Raw genomic sequence first — 19,791 nt, forward strand, 5'->3', positions numbered from 1 at the left:
TATGTGTAAAATAGGGATAAGGCAAACAGAGTTTTGGGGGAGGAGTCATGTAACCTGCTTAGTACTTTTATAGTAGCCAAAACCAATTGTATTATATTTTTGCTAAATCAGTACATTTTTAAAATTAGGAATAAATATAACTCATATGAAATTTACAATATCTGATATACACGCTAGATTAAATGTCAAGCTCCTTGAGTTCTTAAAGTCTTTTATTTCTCTTATAGAAAGATAAATTATTTCATTTCCCCATTAAACTATATTATAAGAAGTACCCTTAATAAGTTGGGCATCCTCTTATCTTAGCATACCATAAATGTGAAAAAACAACAGATACCCTCATCATAGTAAGTTATTCCAGTGAAAATATTTCAGTACGACTGGAAACACAACACACTTTTATTTTAAACTAAAATTACATCTTATATTCAAGAATCAAATCATTGCTGCTTAGGTCATATATGTACCCTTGTGTACTATAAAGCACCTAAACAATAAATTATCCCATGTCCAACATAAAGGTAATATTCCATTCTTCTTAAAAAGAATACTAACAAATTTAAACATAAATTGCTTCATTTTCCATCCTGTACAAGATGGACCTTAAAACCCCTTGTCTATCTTCAATTCATGTCTCCTCATTTTAGCCCAGACACATTTTTCTTTGTTGACATTTTCACTGTGCTTAAATCTATTACAAATACTGAAAGTACAGTAAACAAGAATGCTATTTAACCTGTTTGTTTTGGTTCAGAATTTTCACAGAAGTAAAATAAATTAAACAATTTGTTTGTTTAATATAAAGAATCATCATTTTAAATGACTGCAAGGTTTATACCCCTAATACTCACAAGAGTTATACCTGGAACATAATAGCTACTTGAGTAACTGGTGAATGTAAAAAAATAAATAAATAAATAAACCTTAATACTTAATATACAAGGTGATTGAAAAAGAACTGAGAATTCCCCACAATGGATTACATGGTAACTTCTTTATGTACAGATTCCCCAAGAATCTTATGTTTATATCAGATCTTTCTCAAAGTTGTGAGGAAATAAAGCCACACACTGTGGCTGCCATTTCAATTTAAAATGTAATCATGTACAGTGCTTATAATTCTTAACTCTTTAATTGTAAGTAATAAAGTTATTAACACAAATATTTACCTATCTCTTACTTCTTTCTTATCCCTTCCCCTTTCCAGAGCTCTACTTAGATTTCAACTAAATTTTCAAAATTTCAAGTAGAACATATGAAATTCTCCGTTACTCCAGACTTCCTATAATGGTAAGGAGATTTGCAATTTGGTCTCTCTTCCCACTGGGGAAAGTGTTTAAACTACACATAGTCATGTATAAAAACAATGAATCTAGATACGTTATTGACAAGCAAAAATCTTTGAAATTTCTGAAAACATCAGAAACCTACGTCTTGCAAGTGTCTTGTGTACAATATTTTTCAGTTACGTGAAAAGGTTTCAAGAGGTCTTTAAAGCAAAATTTTTAATTTCACTTCCCCATACAGGCTTCCTAAGACAAAAAGACCTAGTGTAGCTAAAAGAATAAACGCTGACCATGAGGGGCAAGCAATTTGATCATAAACCTCCATTAAGGAAATTTGCAAAAGAGCCAGTGTGACTCCTATAATTAAATAATAATATAATCCCAGAGTTTTTAAGACAAGCAGAATATCTCTTTAAAAGGAGAGAAGAGTCGTCTTCCAGTTGAACCCCATATAGAGCACCACATTCACGTGTAATATCTCACATAAAGATTAACATGGAAAAACCATCCCGGTGTGGACAACTAGGAGAGTGAAGGGTCTGTAAACCAAGTCACATGAAAAGATTTCCACTTGGGTGTTATACAGAAAGTACTTTTTTTTTTTTCTATATAGGTCCATAAGCCACACTGGCATCAAGAGATAAAAGAATTTATTTTGCTCAATGCTGGGAAGAACTGTCCAGGCATGAAAGGTGCTGCCTTGGTGAGGTAGTGAGCTCTTTGTCACTCACAGTGTTCAAGGAGGACATGGATCCCCATTTTGAAGAGGTGTCACAGAAGGGAATCCTACATTAAAAAGAGGTTTGGACTCTCTAAATGATCTCTAAGGTCACTTCTATCTCTTTGATTTTTCATTAATAACTGATAGTCCTTCTGCAAGCTCAGATAATGCATATTCACAAAGAACATGACACAAAAGTTGCAGACTAAACCAAAATTTCGGTTAGGTGTTAGTTGTGTTATTTCTCCACACAATTTTGTTAGACTGTGCATTTGTAGTAAAGACAAATTAGGCAGACAGAACAAGTAAACGTTTATGTGTATGGTAATTGTGAAAGCAACTAACTGAACATTCTTTTCTTCTTTGAGAATATCAATTTAAGAAATATCTTGTTAGATAAGAAAGATTTCTCAAACTTCTAAGTTTTGATTTATTCACTAAATTAGAAAAAAAGATAATCTTGGGGATAGAAAATGTATCAAATTTAGAAAATGTATACTTTTGTTATGTTTAGTCTTTTAATCAACAAACAAGGAGCATTTATACAGTATGCACAATCTTTCTCTCCAGAAATCTAGGCACTAAATCTTATGGATGAAATAATAGAATGCAACTGCTATAAAATGGTGTGCTATTGGCATTTATATAAAATATATTCTATATAGTAAACAAAATAATTGTACAGAACAAGCTCTTTGAAAGTAAGTGCAGAGAATAAAGGACAAGTCTAGTTCACTAACATTCATCATGTTTTAGCTTGAGAAAGGTAAAATTCTAAGAAAAACAGCACATGGTGTCTGTCTCGCTAGAATTCGCTGTTAAACTGCACTGGTTAATTTTTATCTAATTGTCTTCCTCTTTCTTGCCATACTGTCATTGTCAAAAGTTGATGCCTGGGAAGAAAAGATAAAAGGTTCGCTAGTGCTGATTCTGTTCTGTCTCAGTGTGTCCTTAGAAACTAACAATACATTTACGCTATAACATTAGCCTGAAGAAACCATTTGCTGTTTTAAAACAATGAATACCTAAACACCAGAAAGCCACTTAGATATGATTGCCCTTTCAGCTTTATTAATTTCCGCAAAATGACAGGGTAATTTATATGGTTTGCACCTGTCAGAAGCAGCGTCTTTGCTAATGCAGTTTACACTGACCAGAAGACCCTCCCTCAGGCTAAGGTTGAACTTCAATCTACTGTTGAACAGAGAGCAAAGCAAACACTTGTCGCCAAGCATTTGATTTCTAACAAGAAAATCCTTCAGAAATCCACATGGATGCCACAACACCCTGTTCAAATCTGAATCTGATGGAAGATTGTATCTATTCAATAAAGACTGAATATTTGTTCACCAATATATTAATAGGCTGAAGTATTATTTTCCAAAATCTTTTGTCTAAGCTACCCTATGTTTCTGATCACACATTATAGTGCAATTTAAAAAGCGCTTTATGCACTCTATATAAGAAACAATTTTTTTCTTAATATTGCCATAAATACAATAGTCTTTATCATCAAGCAGTCTTAAAGTGCTGGGATATTCAACTGTCATTCGAATTCTAAATAAGCAGAAAGAAAAGAAACTTAGACTTTAAACCAACAAGGAAAAACAAATAGTGTAGCCTTTCTGTTCAATGTCTGCAGTAAATAAAACGTTCCCTCTTGTAGCCCTCACTGGTGTAGCAGCACTGCCCTGTCTGCAGTATCAATGGGAGAGCTACAGCTAAGCAGCACCTATGCTGGATTCAGAAAAACATCATAAAAAGCCTTTATATTTTTGCCACACTTGCTCAACTACTGCAATGTATTTTTACTACAAACAGGAATATTTTACATTGAAATTTCAATCTTCAAAAAAGTCCCCAAGTCTTTAAGGGAAACCACATGTGTATTTCACAAAGCACAGTAAATAATGATAAAACAGTAGAAACCAATGTTGATGCTACACAAGCATACATATAAAAAGATCCTATGTAAACTGTGAAAAAGTCTATATTTAAAAATAGTATTTTAAATGCTTATAATACATGATTTTATGGGTAAATTTCTAATGTATCACAATTTATCAAGGAGTTCGAATTTAACTATTCCATTTCAATTTAATCTATGCTTGCCAAAGAATTGTGAGAGGAAATAAAATATTACTTGACTCAGTAATCTAACTTAGTCTTTATAATTTTTGAGAGCGAAACTGTGTTTAACTGCAGTATCATTCTGCATGTAGAAATGTTGTGGAATATAATGAAGTAATGATGAGAACAACATGTTAAATATGATGTTTTTATTTCTAGCCAAGTGAGGCAATGAACTCTGATCTAAAGTAATCAAAAACTAAACAATTTATTTTAAAACCTGATTTAAATTCCGCAAGCTAGTCTTCTATATTTAACATATTTTCTCTCTGTGTATATTTACTTAACATTAAATATTAATATATTTTCCATACTACCTATATGTACCACCAACAACCAAAAGTCAACATGTAAGATCTGTGATACTTTGCATGTTAAGTCAAAGAGGTGAATAAAAGGAATAAGAGATTCACTAAAAATGTTGTATTAAGTTGCATCTGAGCTTATGGCTGGTATGAATTTAAAAATATGGGCATTTATTTAACCAGCTCTAAAAATTGACAAAGCATCTGTAATAGGAGGTGCAATTTGGATCTTTTGGACAGTAAAATAGAGTGAAAATACTAGAAACATTATTAATTGTAACCTACTGATTTCATTGGGGCTTTTTGTTTTATTTTTTATGATAAAGTTGCTTTTGGTAAATCTTTGGTCATTTCTCATCAGCTAACATTCATAAAGTCAGCAAGCACATCCTATTTTCTCAAATTATTTGAAAGAGCTCCATTAACTTGTCATCTCCATTAACTTGTCACCTCCATTAATTCGTGCTTTTGACAAACACAGCTTTTAAAAAACAAATATAGCTGATGTTTTTTACAAACAGCTTATATTTTACTTCATAAGTAAAGAGTTTAACACCAAAACATAAGATAACCAGAAGCATAAAAAGGACAATAAAAATAATGTGAAAATAAAATTATGACTGGATTCTGAAATGTTCTTCTTTTTTTGTCCCTTTCCAGGGAATTGCTTATTTTGGACTGAGAGCATAACCACACTTCCTCAGCAGCTGAAAGCCTTTCAAAGAACCAGATAGCTATCACTGTGCATCTGATCCTCACTCTTTAAAAACAAAAAGAAAGTTAAAAAATGGCAACTCACCAGCATTCTAAATACACAATTAACCTAAAGCAGGAGGAATCTTCCACATCTTTCCTACTGAAAAATATTATAAAGGGTACCCTTACACTTAAGACATTCTTCTTACTCAAAAGGCTTTTCTTGTAAAATATTTTTTTAAAAGGCCCAACTTTCCTCTCCAAAAAAAAAGGATCATGAACAATACTTCAAAAGAACATTTTATTGTATCTCCTAGATTTTATTTTTAAAGCAACACTGCAATTTTTTTTTAATTTCAAAAATTCTGGAAAGACTTCCCAATGCATTTTGGAATATATTTGCTTAAAATACATTTCTAAAGCAGACATTTGTGGAATACCCTTTCAATCCCTTGCATATAAGTAACTGCTCATAGAAGTATAATTTGCACAAATTTGAATTTGTACTTCAGAACTTGAATAAAACTAAAAAAGATATAATATCAAACTTATTAATATTCATACACAACCAAAGTATAAATGTCTTGATTAAGAGATGCATTTTCTTATCAATGTTAACCCTGAACATTTCAAAAAATAGTATAGAAGGCACTTCCATATTTAACACACCACCATCAATCATCAGCACTTTTTTATGCCATTACACAAAAGAGGTCATCTTAAGTGTTTTATATACACAATTTTTTTTAAAAAAATCCAACCCATGTTAAAGATTAAAGTTTATCCTCATGCAATTCCTTAGATATTCCTTTGCACTTTCATGTTAGTAATTAGATTACCATTACACACTTGAAATGAACACAAACATAAACTGTAGAAAAACAAAACAATGATAAAATGTGTGCATGCCAATGTCTTTAAATGTAAGCAAGCTCGAGGTTTTTAATCTTGTGGGGTTTTGGATGTTGCTGCTTGGGAGTTTGCCCCCGTTTTGCCACAAGGTATATTCATGAATGAAATCCCACTTTAATATCCTATTTTCTCTCACTTACATGTATGCTGGAGAAAGTGGAGTTGACCTGGTTGTTTTAAGCACAGGAACTGGGAATTTCCAGATAGCAGGAGAGCTCGTTTTCCATTTCAATGGCATGTTGTCACCACGGTACTACAATAACAGTAAACAGCGTTTCCATAACAGACTACCAACTAGGACTTCCATTCCACACTGTACTGACACAGCAGTGGCTGCCTCCCGAGAACAAGCAAATGATTCTGCCAGTGCCCTTAAACCAATGCTTCCAATCTGTAAAATAGGGCTGCAAGGTACCTCCTTTAAATCCTTCTGTCCCCTAAAGCAATATGATGATTCTATCGTTCCAACTCAACAATAGTGCCACCTCGTTAGAAAAGCATTGACTGCAGTATATTTTTTTAAGACTGCACCGCACGGTGCATACCACACAATGCAGCTTTATTTAATAAAAGCGGCTAGGATTTTTCTTTAAAAAAAAAAAAAGCTTGCAATACCATTGTTCTACCTTAACAGGGATACTGCAGCACTGTATATTCTGTGTCTATTAACCTGATTTCTGACCAATAGTAGCAAGAAAAAAAAAAAAGATGGGTTTCATATGAAAATGAAACAACATACCTACTCAGAATACACTTGTCATCCTCTGAACATTCTTCTTTTGAGCTGCAACAATACAAATGGGATATAAACCTCAGCATAGCCTTAGGCCACAGCTAATAGAGATCAGTGACTAAATTCGGCAGCCTGCTTTCCTCCCGTGCAAGCTCTGGCCACACAATACAAGAATGCCATTATGGGAAAAGCCCGTTTAAAAAATGCCAGTCCCTCTGTTTTCCAGTTTAGGAGAAGACAAAATGTAAGAACAAATATAAACTGCTCCAGAACTCTGCATGCTCTTCTAGTAGCTTCTGATTCAAGTTGCTCTCCTTTCCCTATTCTTATTTCCAAGCCACGATGAGCAAAATCTCATACATTTACAACATGCTGTGGTAACACGAATATCACTCTGTCTTCTGCAGCAGAGAAGTACAGAGTAGCATGCTCTTAATAGCAGTCCTCAGAGGGACGCTATCAACAATCTAATTCAATGCTGCCCTCCCCTTCTCTCCCCCTTTCCCCTCTTGTTCACCCCCCTCACTCCTCTATTCCCTCCCTCCCCAACCCCAAACAGCTCACAAATTGCCTAGAGGAAGGACCAGTGCTGCTAGCCAAGCAGGTGTCCAGCAGGGCCCACTCCAAAGCTCAGCAGTGGGTCTGGTAACCTCTGGGGATTAGAGATTGTCAGAGAGTTTCAAAAAGGAAGCTTGAGATAGTGCATAAAAGCAATGGCAACTAAAGGGTTCATCTATATTGTTTTATAATACTGCCAGAAAATAGTATTGCCAATGCCCTAAAAGTGACTGGGTATTTTAAGCTTCTGTTTAAAGCACAAAGGCAATCTCATAAAAGTTTCTACACAATTCTAAAAGGTGAAAATAGTTTTAACTAGTATTCTGTGGAACTCTTTATCTACAGGCTGAAGAATTTTATGTCTGTTGTAGGCAGATAGCCATTATTAAATATTATATCTACCTTCATAGCACCCTTCTACCTAGAAAACAAAATTATCCATCTATATCAACGCAAGCTTAGTAAAGGTAGATCACTATTGACACAAAAGGTATTACCTTTTTAAAAATAACTACTACAGTGATAAAGAGCCCATATTTACTTTCATGTCAGTATACAAATAATAAACTCATGCTTCCAACTTAAATGGTTACTTTTCCAATACTCTTTCCAAATTATTTGCAGTTTTTAAAGATTGAGATTTAGTCCCTTACAAGGCTTTTCCTCTTATATTTAAAAAGCACAGACAAATGTTTGTATAATAAGAAATTATTTTCAAGAACTCCAAAATTCATAATTTTATATAACAGAAAAACAACATTAAATCAGCTAAGATAATCACAAGTAACTTCCTTTTAAGATGCAGGTCAATATCAAGGCAAAAAGACAAAGCAGTATTTTTCTGTGAAAATCAAACATGTATGCATATGAAGTATACACATGCACACATATATGGAGAAAGTCTATCTTGAAACACTAACCAGTAATATATGAACTTTATAAATATTTAACTGATGTCAGCCATCACTACCTCACATACAATTTTTATTCAATCTATCACACACAAACAGCCCCCCCCCCAAAAAATGTTAAGCAACTTAAAGGGTTAAATCATATTTCTAATTCTTCTTAGTGTTAACATGCCAAACTAGATCATAGCAATCTTCAAAGGAATGGGAGAAAAAGAGTACTCATCAATACCTTGGTGGACAAAATCTATTTAAAAATTAAATAAAAACTGCTACTAATACAAATAAACTATAGTCAATATTTTATATTAGAAGGCTTTCTAAACTTTAATTGCTATGGAGCAAAAGGGCCACAGGTAAAATCATCAATGAGAACTTGTTTGAAATCCAAAGAAGGAAAAATAAATATATAAATACACACACACGGAAACATTTACACAAATACAAACATATGTATACATCAAGTTTGGAATGTCCCATATCAGAGTGAGTTTCAAACAAATTTTCAAAATCAGAATCATTTGCTAACATTTAAAAATATAAAATATAAAACTTTTCTCTATTAGCTATATATAATAAGAAGGCAATGCTTTATAAAGGCTATTCAACCACATTTCACCTTATGAAAATTTTACAAACCAATAATTACAAATGTGACTTCACCTTCTAAGAACAAAGCCCTCACCAAAACTGGTAGTGAAATATTTCTAGCAGTTTGTCTATGAAGACTCCTCAAATTTTGTAAGTGGCAAGTAGGCAAGGTTAAGGCAGTTTTTCAAATTTTTAAGAAAGTAACACTCACAAATAGGTGAAAATTACTTTATTATAAAGGCTCAAGCTATTATTCTTCTGTGAGTAATAAGTGATTCAAAAATGCATATATTTTTGTCTAATCTTTTTTTTTTTTTTTTTTTTTTTTGGCCGGGGCTGGGTTTGAACCCGCCACCTCCGGCATGTGGGACCGGCGCCCTACCCGCTGAGCCACAGGCGCCGCCCTATTTTTGTCTAATCTTATTAGGCTCCAAAGTAACCAACTAATACCATGAATCTTTCATATCAATTTTTAGTCTAGTCTTTTCATAAACTTAATGTTTAATACTAGTTTTTGCAGCACTCCAACAATTTTAATATTTGTTCAAAGTGAAGAAAACCCTGCTTTTCTGCACTTTCAAAGCCCCAATAACCCTGAAAGCATTACATCTGATGGGTAAACATTTATTTATATTCAGTTCTCACTTTTCCTTTAATAAATTATGAAGCCATTGTGATTATCACTCATGAGCAAACAACTATTATGCCAAAGTCTTTAAAAAGAATTCCTTTTTTTTTTTAAAAAAAAAAAAAAAGAATTCCATTAAGTATAAATATGGTCAATGAACAATACTTTACATTATTAATTTGCTTAACAACACTGTTCCTAATACATTGTTTAGAAAACTTCAGCCAGGTAAAATCAACTCAATTACAAATTAGAAGAATCCAAATTAATTTGATTTTACTACCTTAGTGGAGATTGCAGCAATAACTATAAAGTATAATTATAATTACCATCACATTCCAGAACTAAAAAGGTTTTCACCTACAGAATCAAAGAATTAAAATGATGAAACATGTATTTTAAATGTAATTTCATGTAGGCTTTAATATTTAGACTAGACTGGTAAACGTCAAAAGCCTTCAGTCACATCATAGGAAACACTGATTTCATTTACAGGACTCTTGGCTTCTATTATGGACAACTGCATAAGACAGGATAGAAAGACAACATCCACAAAAGCTCTTCGAAGCATTTTATGAACATTAACTAATCACTTAAAAATACCTGCAAAATGGATATTTCAGAGATGTAATAAACAAAGGACAATGATGGGTCTTGGCCAAGGCTACAAAAAGAGTCATTCTTGGCTAAATCTTACAACACAGAATTCCTGGCTCCCAATGCAAAAAGAGATTTGGAGAAAAAAAAAAAAAAAACTCTTAGAAATCACTTTTCTCAGTACTTGCATTGTATAGATGAAAAAAATAAAATCCAGAGAAGTTAATTTGTCCAATGTTGTACTACTAGCTAGCAGCAGAACTGAAACTAGAAACCAAGGCTCAATCTCCTAGCCCAGGACCTCCCTCTCTAGAATTTTTACTGCCCCTCTTCTCAATGAGACCATTCCACAAGGAGCATATTTCTATTTTGAGTGAACCACATTCTATAACTTTCTCTACATATTCTAAAGAAACAAGGACTCAAAAAAATTACTCCTCCAATTATATGTACACTGAAAAATAGAAGTAGGAAACACCAAAAAAGAAAGTGCATATAAACAACCATTTCCAAAATCTTAATTACAGAAGGCGTTTAAAAATGTTGAGGAAGAAAAAGGTAAGCACAACTTAAAGTAGTCATAGAATGGCATAACAACGAAATAAACAGCCAAATATTCTGATTTTTCTCATTGTAAATGTCCCTAAATATCTTTATAGTAAGATTTAATTTGCTAACTGACTCCTACAGCTTGTCACCAGTACCACTTTGCCAAAGAACTGATTAATAGGTCATGTATATAATCTCTCTCTCTCCATTTTTTTCTTGATGTGCCCTAAGAAATGACCTACCTTTCTCCTGCAAGTTTTGGTTAACCCTGTTGTAGGGAAAGCTAAAGACTAATAGCCTTAGCCACAGTGTGTGGGCAGGAATTGTGTAATCTTTTCAGTCCTGACCATGTCTCTACAGAGTAATCTAAAATATCAATGTTATTCACATTGCTCAAACAAGACTGCACATCATGCCAAACTATGTCTGTTGTTTATGATCTACCAATCAGTAAAAGTACTTGGATGGCAACCAAGTAGGATGTTAAATCATTTAAAGCACACAAAAAAGTTCTGTACAGCAGAGAAAAATCCTTAAAACATCAAGAACATGCATGGTTTTATGCACTTGTGTGTACGTGTTCATTGTTTATTTCAGGAAATTAAATGTCAAATACATTTAAATTTCTTACTAGATACTCAGATATATAGCCTCACCACAAGTAAAATGGAAAAGCCAAGATATTTCTTGAAGATAACTACATTGGAAAGTTCTTTGTTGTAATTTTCCTTAATAGAACTGAGTGGATCCTTACAGCCTAACGAGGATCTACAAAAACATACACTATTGTAGCTATGACTATGCCTTGGATGTATGAGCCAAAAGACACCAAACAATACAAATGAGTCAAAATCATCAAATAATACAAACAATTGTTGTACATGCAGATACTAATGTACATGCATAGAGAATTCTTTATACCTTGGTGGCGTAAGTAACATAAAGGGCAGTATTCTTCCCATCTTTCCATTTCCATAGCACAAGAAGGATACTAACTTGGGCAGAGAGAGAATACAAAATGAGGAGCTAGTATGCTAAAAAGGCAGGAATACTAAGAAAGGCACCAAAGGAGAAGACAGTAGGATGAAAGAAATAATGATTGGCTGAAAAGGGAAAGGAAAGCCAAAATGATAGGAATTACTGATATTTATGCAATACCTTTTATAGTTGGGAGTCAGATGAAAGAGGTTATGGGGCTAAGACGGGAATTTGGGTAGATGGGCAAAAATGCAGAACTGAGCAAAGAACAAAAATCCAGTTGTTGGGGACCCAGTGATCCACAGATTCTGACTATCCTTACTCTCTCACTAAAGCTGAATAAAGGAGTAATACTGAATAGGAAATTCAGAAGTTCTTGCCCTTCCTCCTTTCTTGTATTTTCAGGGAATATCTGTATTCTTTGTAGCTTTTTTCCTTACTCTTTAGTGCTTCAAAGCATTCCCATCTGCTAAAAATACTTTAAACTCCAAATGCTCATTGTCCCTAATTATTAGAGAAATGTGAATCAAAACCACCCTGAGTTATCACCTAACCCCAGTGAGAACAACCCACATCACAAACTCAAAGCTGCAGATGCTGGCAGGTTTGTGGAGAGCAGGGTTGTGCTGCACTGGTTGTGGATGCCCAGTAATGGGATTGCAGGATCAAATGGGAGGTCTAGTTCGAGTTCTTTGAGGATTCTCCATACTTTCTTCCAAAAGGGTTGTTGTATTAGTTTGCAGTTCCACCAGCAGTGTAAAACCCTTTCAAAGGTATATTATTTACATAGCTGATTTTATATTACCATTTTTTAATTTTTTTTTAAAAAAGCAACATAGACCATTTATCATCACCAAATAGAGGTAAAGTATCCAGTGCTCCAAAAAGAAGCCATACCCTTGGGACACTCCAGGCTATAACAGTGTTATTTCATCTGCCTGAGGTGCTCTCCCTAAATTCCTACTGTCCTTCAAGAAGGAATCCTTGAATCTTTGTGTCTTCCTAATTGAGCACCATTCCTCACACACTAAAAAGCAATCAATAAGTATTTGCTGAGTAAATTGAAAGGGAAGCTTATAAGCCGAGAAGTGATTAAATTAGAATTATATGCTAAAGTCAGGATACATCTTAGAAGGTTTTTAAAATATTCTAGTTAGAGATATGAACAGAACCTTCTCTGACAAAGACAGACGAATGGCTAACAAACATTTGGAAAAATGCTCATCATCCCTGATCATCAGAGAAATGCAAATCAAAACCACCCTGAGGTATCACCTAACCCCAGTGAGAATAACCCACATTACAAAGTCTCAAAGCTGTAGATGCTGGCGTGGATGTGGAGAAGGAAACCCTTTTAGATTGCTGGTGGGACTGAAAACAAATACAACTTTTTTGGAAGGAAGTATGGAGAATTCTCAAAGAACTCAAATTAGACATCCCATTTGATACTGCAATCCCCTTACTGAGCATCTACCCAGAAGAAAAAAAAAATCCATTTATCATAAAGACGTTTGCACTAGAATGTTTATCAAAGCTCAATTTACAATCACCAAAACATGGAAACAACCTAAATGCCCACCAACCCAGGAATGGCTTAACAAGCTGTGGTATATGTACACCATGGAATACTATTCAGCCATTTAAAAAGATGGAGACTTTATATCTTTCATATTAATGTGGATGAAGATGGAATACATTCTTCTTAGTAAAGCATCACAAGAATGGAGAAACAAGAATCCAATGGACTCAATTCTAATTTGAAGGCAGTAGATGAGCTAATATAAAGTGGGGGGTAGGGAAATGAGGAATTAGGAAGAGCGGAGGCAGGAGGGGAATGGAGGGTCACGGTGTATGGCATACAACTTGGTGGCAGGACACAATTAAAAGAGGGACTTTACCTAATAACCACAATCAGTGTGACCTAATTCTTTGTACCCTCAATGAACCCCAAACAATAAAAAAAATGAAATAAAATATTATTAAATCTGCTATTTCTAAAAGTACATTTTTGGTAAGAGAAATACTCATCTATTAATTTAATCACTTTAGGCTATAACATACTTAAAATGAAGATTATTTAGACACATTATCTTGTTAAAAAATAGGTATACGTTGAAGGAAAATATCTACAATATTTTCTTCCTTAAATAAAATAAATTTATCTAATGAAAAATCTCTGTGCTCACCTTAAATAATGATCATTTATTTAGTCATCTCTCAGCAACCACCTAAGTATCTCCTCAAATTTTAGTAAATAAAATAAGCAAGCCATTGTTAGCATTTCTGATGTGTCTTTCATCAAACCTGTATTATCAAAGTAAAAACTCATTTAAAATGTACAGTCCAACCAGACAATTAAGACTATTACTCTACTGAACAGTTATGAATGTGTCTCTGGCTAATAAAAGTATACACTTGTGTAAATCTTTTCAAATACAGGGTGTTCCAAAAGTTTCCCACAAAGTCACCATACATAGGGAAAATAGGAAAATGTAGCTAAATGTACCTTTATTTACAAAATATGCATTATAAAGTTTTACAAAATATTTACAAAATACTCTCTATGTGTTGGTTAGGGTTAGGGGTTTTTATCATAAAGACTTCTTTGTAAATTTTTGTAATGAATACATATGTATCTCCACTATATTATATATATTAGCACAGAAACTATTTTTTCTAAAAATAAAAGGTTTAAACCAAATAACAAAGAAGAAATCTTAAACTTCAAAAGAAAAGATTCAATTTCAAACATGAAACCCAACAGTTTTCTTAAGAATATACTTTTTAGACTATGAAGCTAATTTATAGATTTCATATGAAGGCTATAACCCAACCCATAGCACAAGAATATGGAGTAAGGGCCAAGGGTGGGGGTAGGTTGGGGTGGATGGAGGGTAATTGGTGGGGCCACACCTACGGTGCATCTTCGAATGGGTACAGGTGAAACTTACTAAATGCAGAATACAAATGTCTTCATACAGTAACTAAGAAAATGCCATGAAGGCTATGTTAAACAGTTTGATGAAAATATTTCAGATTGTATATGAAACTAGCACATTAAAAAATAATAAAAAAAGAAACTAGCACATTGTACCCCTTGACTGCACTAGTGTACACAGCTATGATTTAATAATAAAAAAATTAAAATAAAAAAGAATATACTTTTTAGTCATGTTATTTTTCAACTATGGCCGTATACAAGAGACTTAGTAACCTGGTAATACCTCTATTTTCATGACTATTTCCTTTTCTTTCTAATTTAAAATTCATCTCTTTGGTGATTTTAAATTCTACAAAACAAGTAGAAGGTAGAGAAATATTTATACTAAAATATGTGAAGTATATGGTGGTAAATCTAAATGATAGAATCTGAAGTGTATGTAATTTAAAATTGCTATGCATGCAAACAGCAATTCAATTAAAATACTATGATGTAAAACATCGTTAGCACATTATATAAAGCATTCATGTGTTATGATCTAAGCACAGTATTTTTTTTGGCGTTAAATCTAACTTTATAATTTGGATGCAGTGGTTATCTGAAAGGAAAACCATCTCATTTCCTTTTTCTCATGTCCTATTACTAACTAAAGTAAATGCATTTTTGAGTAAAAGCAGAATTCATCCTCTAGATTTAACCTAGATTTAAGCTAAAGGCAATTTAAATTTGCGTTTCTTGACAGCCCTTCTATGTCTGTCTATTTCAACTAATTAACTTCAGAACTTCATGCCTTTAAAAGCAAATATATGTTTTAAATAATCAGTTACTTCTCATGGAATTTTGAAGCTACATAATACTTGAGTAATATATATTTTCCTCTTAGCTAGCATATATTTATTATTCATTCATTCCTTATTCAGCTTGATCTAAGACAAATATACTGTTGAGCATTTTTATGAGTCTTCTACTATAGGGTCTGGTCATGTTGTTTAAATTCCTGTGATACTGTTCAGACTTTCAACAAAAATATTTATGTTCAGAGGTTTCCAGAAATACTAATTTTTAAGATTCAGATGTGAAAAGCACAGAACAACATAACATGTAGTCCAAAAAGGGTGAAGAGGCAGCAAGATTAAACTGGGAAAAAGCATCAGCAAATTTATTAATCAGAATCATGCTTTCTCATTTTCTTTTCTTTCTCTCTCTCTCTCTCTCTCTCTCTCTCTCTCTCTCTCTCTCTCTCTCTCTCTCTCTCTCTCTCTTTCTCTCTCCTCTCTCTCTCTCTCTCTCTCTCTCTCTCTCTTTCTTTCTTTCTTCTTGACAGTCTCACTTTCTCATCCCCGGTACAGTGTCCTGGCATCATAGCTCACAGCAACCTCAAACTCTTGGGCTTAAGCAATTCTCTAGCCTCAGTCTCCGAAGTAGCTGGGAGTACTGGCACCCGCCACAAAATCCAGCTAGTTTTAGAGATGGAGTCTTGTTCTACCAAAGGCTGGTCTCAAATTTGTGAGCTGAGGCGATCCATGCACCTTGGCCTACCAAAGTGCTGGGAATACAGGCATGAGCCACCGTGCCCAGCCTTGCTTTCTCATGTTCAACTAAAATGCATGTTTCAACTAAGGCCTCCTCAGTATTTTAGCCATGACTGACAGTGCTAAGAACACTCCTTGAAGTCCACAAATCCCCAAATCATTAACTCCACTATGCCTAATCCATAACCCTTAAAGTGGAAGTACATGCTGAATTAATTCAATCATCAATAAGTAGTAAGAACTTATGACTTTTTTGATGTCACAAATAAACAAAAGAACACATATTCCCTGGCCACAAGGCCCTTACAATCAAATCGAGTAGATCGGATATTCACAAACGAAACACAAGTGAGTGTAATTACATTGCCACAGTAAAGCCTTAACTATCTAGAACCCCGAATCAACTAATTTTCTAGATAATTTTTTAAAACAAAAATAACTGGAAAAATTTAACTATTAAAATATCAAAACTTATTTTGCACCTTTTGGTAGAAATATTTCTGCTCTTCATGTCTAATATGGACACAAACCTTTTTAAAACTATCTCACAGTCACCATAATGCACAATAACTATTGTGACATGCTTCAGATGTGACATGCCTCAGATACAGCAATGTGTGCAAATAAGATCTGTCATTCCTCACCTTTGCCTGCCTCTCGCACCCCACTTCCCTGGTTGATACGCTTTGACATGGAACATAGATGTTGCTGAGAGAAAAGTGGCTCTTTTCATTATGCTACAATACATAGAACAAGTAAAAAATTTCTGGATCTTTACGGCAGATACTCTCAAATATTAGTGTGCCTAAGAATCACCTGGGGTGAATATGTAACATGTAGAAGGCTGGAGAAAGGATCCAGCACTCTACATTTTAAATAAGTACTCCAGCTGATTATGCCAGGTCTTCTAAACTACTGAAGAAACATTGCTTTAATGTCAAGGGTGCCAATTTCTGCTCAAGATACCCCAGCTATAGGAAGATTCTGTTTTCTTCTCAGTCCCTGGCCTGCCTTTGCATATCAGCATTGGCTTCTCACCAACAGTTGTCATAGTAAACTGCACAGCCATTATCTTGTTCTCCCACACTCCAGATCCTTCCAGGTCTGGGAGAGTCTGAAAACAAGGTCTCCAGCTGGCAGACAGGCACAGAAGCAGACAAACAGACAGATGCAAAGCGGGAAACTGTGAGGTACGGCAATTAGAAAACAAATGTAGTATAAATTATATTGATTTGGCAATACAGATTAAAAAGTTAAAATTTTGTTTCAAACTTTTTTTCTCTGAGAAGGAATGCTGAAGAGCACAGAGCTAGGCACCTATGGTTCAGCTGCTCTGTCATTACTTAGCTTTATGACTTCCAGTGTTATCTTCCCGCATCTGTAAATTAGGGAAAATCCTACTTTCTTTGCCCATCTCACAGCAACGTTATGAAAACCAAATGAACTTATGTTTGTGGAAGCACATTGTGAAATATAAAGTACAACACAATGATGTGTGCTATTTTTAAATTTATTTTTCAAAATGAACACAGTATTCTAGACATTATTGAAACTTTACTTGGTACTTGAATATCTTCTAGTATCTCAGGGTCTCTTATGAAAACAAATTCTCATTGTAAAAAAAAAAAAAAAGGTAGAGGAAAATGCAGACCCTTGGACATACCCTGAAGTTGATTTTTTGAACATATCCTTGAAATCGGCTTGTTTTAAAGACAATTGCCTCCGTCTCCTGAAAGTGGAGTGTAGAAAAAAAAAAATCTGGTTAATTATGGCTTTATTTTGTTTAGTTCAACTTTTTCAAAGCATATCCTGAAAACATTTCAGTTATAAATTAATAAAACATATTAGTAAATCCTGAACAGTTAAGACCTCACAGAAGAATTTAAAACTATGTAAATTAACTTTTTAAAAGCCCTTAACTAGAAAGCCATAAGATTCTATGTGTTTTTATAAGCTCTCTTTATGTTTCAGAAGGTCAGGAATAAAGATTGACATTATGTACAATGTTTATTGGCAACTAATCTAAAAGACTAAACTAGCCAAATTTAAACACAAGGATATACCTTTCCAGTAAATATATATTCAGCCCTTGGATGATTTGTCATTTTCTAGCTTTTTAAGCCTAAAGGTCAATTCTTTGCTGATAAACTACTTTGCCATAAAAACCTGAAAGCAAATAATACACATTACAAGCTTTCAGAGAACAGATGGCTAATGTTCTTCTAGGTTCATTTACTACCAATTTTCTTATTTTCATACTGCTTATAATTAATAAAAGCATATAAATAGATGCAGTGTCCCCTAACCAGAAGATTTGTTTTTTGTGAAGTTCTACCATAGATCTAGCTCTTTTGGGCTAATACAAAACACAAATATTGCACAGATATACTTCTAGTACTGCCTCAAGAATACAGTTTTAAAAATAGAGAGTACTACAGAAGCACTGCAGTATATGTTGGCAATCAACTCCCTTCAAAAATTAAAACTATGCTGGCAGATGTTTGAGCAGATCTAACACAAAATTTATTTCCATTTTTGTTATTAGCATATAGAAAGTAGACATTAGCCTTATCTAACGTGTTCTTCAAAACAAACCGTCATGGTTATTTCTGGGTCATCTCACAATCACTATTGCATTATTAAGGTCATAACTAAATCAAAGTCACAGTCTAATAGTATCTTTAGAAAGACCTTGACAAAAACCTTATCAAAGATGTTATTCTAAATCTAACAACCTCCTAGGAGAAAAGACAGGTAGCAATTATTTTATTTCTGTTTCAGAATGATAAATTCAAAACAGCATCTCCTTAATGACAAGATTATTTCAAAGTCTACTTTTAAAATTCTATACACATAAAATTATTGTTGAATGATAAGTTACAGTAGGTGAAATTCACATTTGTCATGCTTTAGAATTAAGTTTAACCAAGCAAATAATAATTATTTCCTTGCTTAAAATACATTAAAATGTCTTTAAATGTAGCTTATTTTATATTCCTATTAATATTATTCCTCGTCTTTGTGTATTTAAGAAGAATCTGGTGTGCCACCTTCTGGTAACTGAGTGAAATTATGTATTTCTACATAAGTCACTATTCTTCATTTTAACTTTTTAAATCTATATATTTTTCTTAACCTGCATTACATTTAAGCTATAAAAATGAATCTATGTCATAGTCTGAAGTAAAACAAAATTCCTTTAGAGATTTTGTTCAAAATAAAGCTTTATACATGCTCCTATGATTTTTACATGGATACCAATATGTCTCCTGAATTCTACAATACATATAAAATTGATTTTTGTATACCGCTTCACAGCCACATATGAAAACAAGAGGCTTAATATTTTAATGAATAAGTAACAGCAGTAAATAAAGGAAAAGAAAGGTCTCTTACCAATAAGCCCATTTTTCTCTTAAGGTTTGAACTCTCATCATTTGTCATGTTCCTGTGGATTCCTCTCTCATCAAATTCTCTGGAGTTTTAAAGTTAAGAGCTGTGATGCACAGCTAGGCTCTGCTACATAGCAGCGCACCCCAGTGCATCTGCCTGGTATAACATTTGACTTGCACCTCCCAAAAGCAGAAACAGGCTTTATATATTCAAAAACCCTATGCACTGCATACCTTCCCTTGATAGGAAATTATAGTCAGCATGGTTGAACTATTTATATTTCAAATCTGCACTCCTGATCATATATAAAAATTAGAACCACATGTATCTTAA

General features: G+C 33.6%; 1 protein-coding gene across 9 annotated transcripts in view; it reads right to left on the bottom strand.

The window, feature by feature from the left end:
• The window catches only part of KLHL13 (kelch like family member 13), a 271,741-nt gene that overhangs the window by 81,486 nt on the left and 170,464 nt on the right, over window positions 1-19,791 (bottom strand). For 4 of the 9 annotated variants that reach the window (XM_053580328.1, XM_053580324.1, XM_053580323.1 and 1 more), the window contains one exon: window positions 17,729-17,794. The exons of 3 other annotated variants lie outside the window; for them this stretch is intronic. In XM_053580328.1, the coding sequence (XP_053436303.1) occupies window positions 17,729-17,751 (23 nt within the window). In that variant the 5' untranslated portion in view covers window positions 17,752-17,794. Of the gene's footprint in view, window positions 1-6,789; window positions 6,870-17,728; window positions 17,795-19,461; window positions 19,635-19,791 lie in introns of those variants that run through there. 2 more of the 9 variants (XM_053580325.1, XM_053580331.1) reach the window with 2 other exon arrangements.

Source organism: Nycticebus coucang, chromosome X (genome assembly GCF_027406575.1).
Source record: "Nycticebus coucang isolate mNycCou1 chromosome X, mNycCou1.pri, whole genome shotgun sequence".
NCBI lineage: Eukaryota > Metazoa > Chordata > Mammalia > Primates > Lorisidae > Nycticebus > Nycticebus coucang.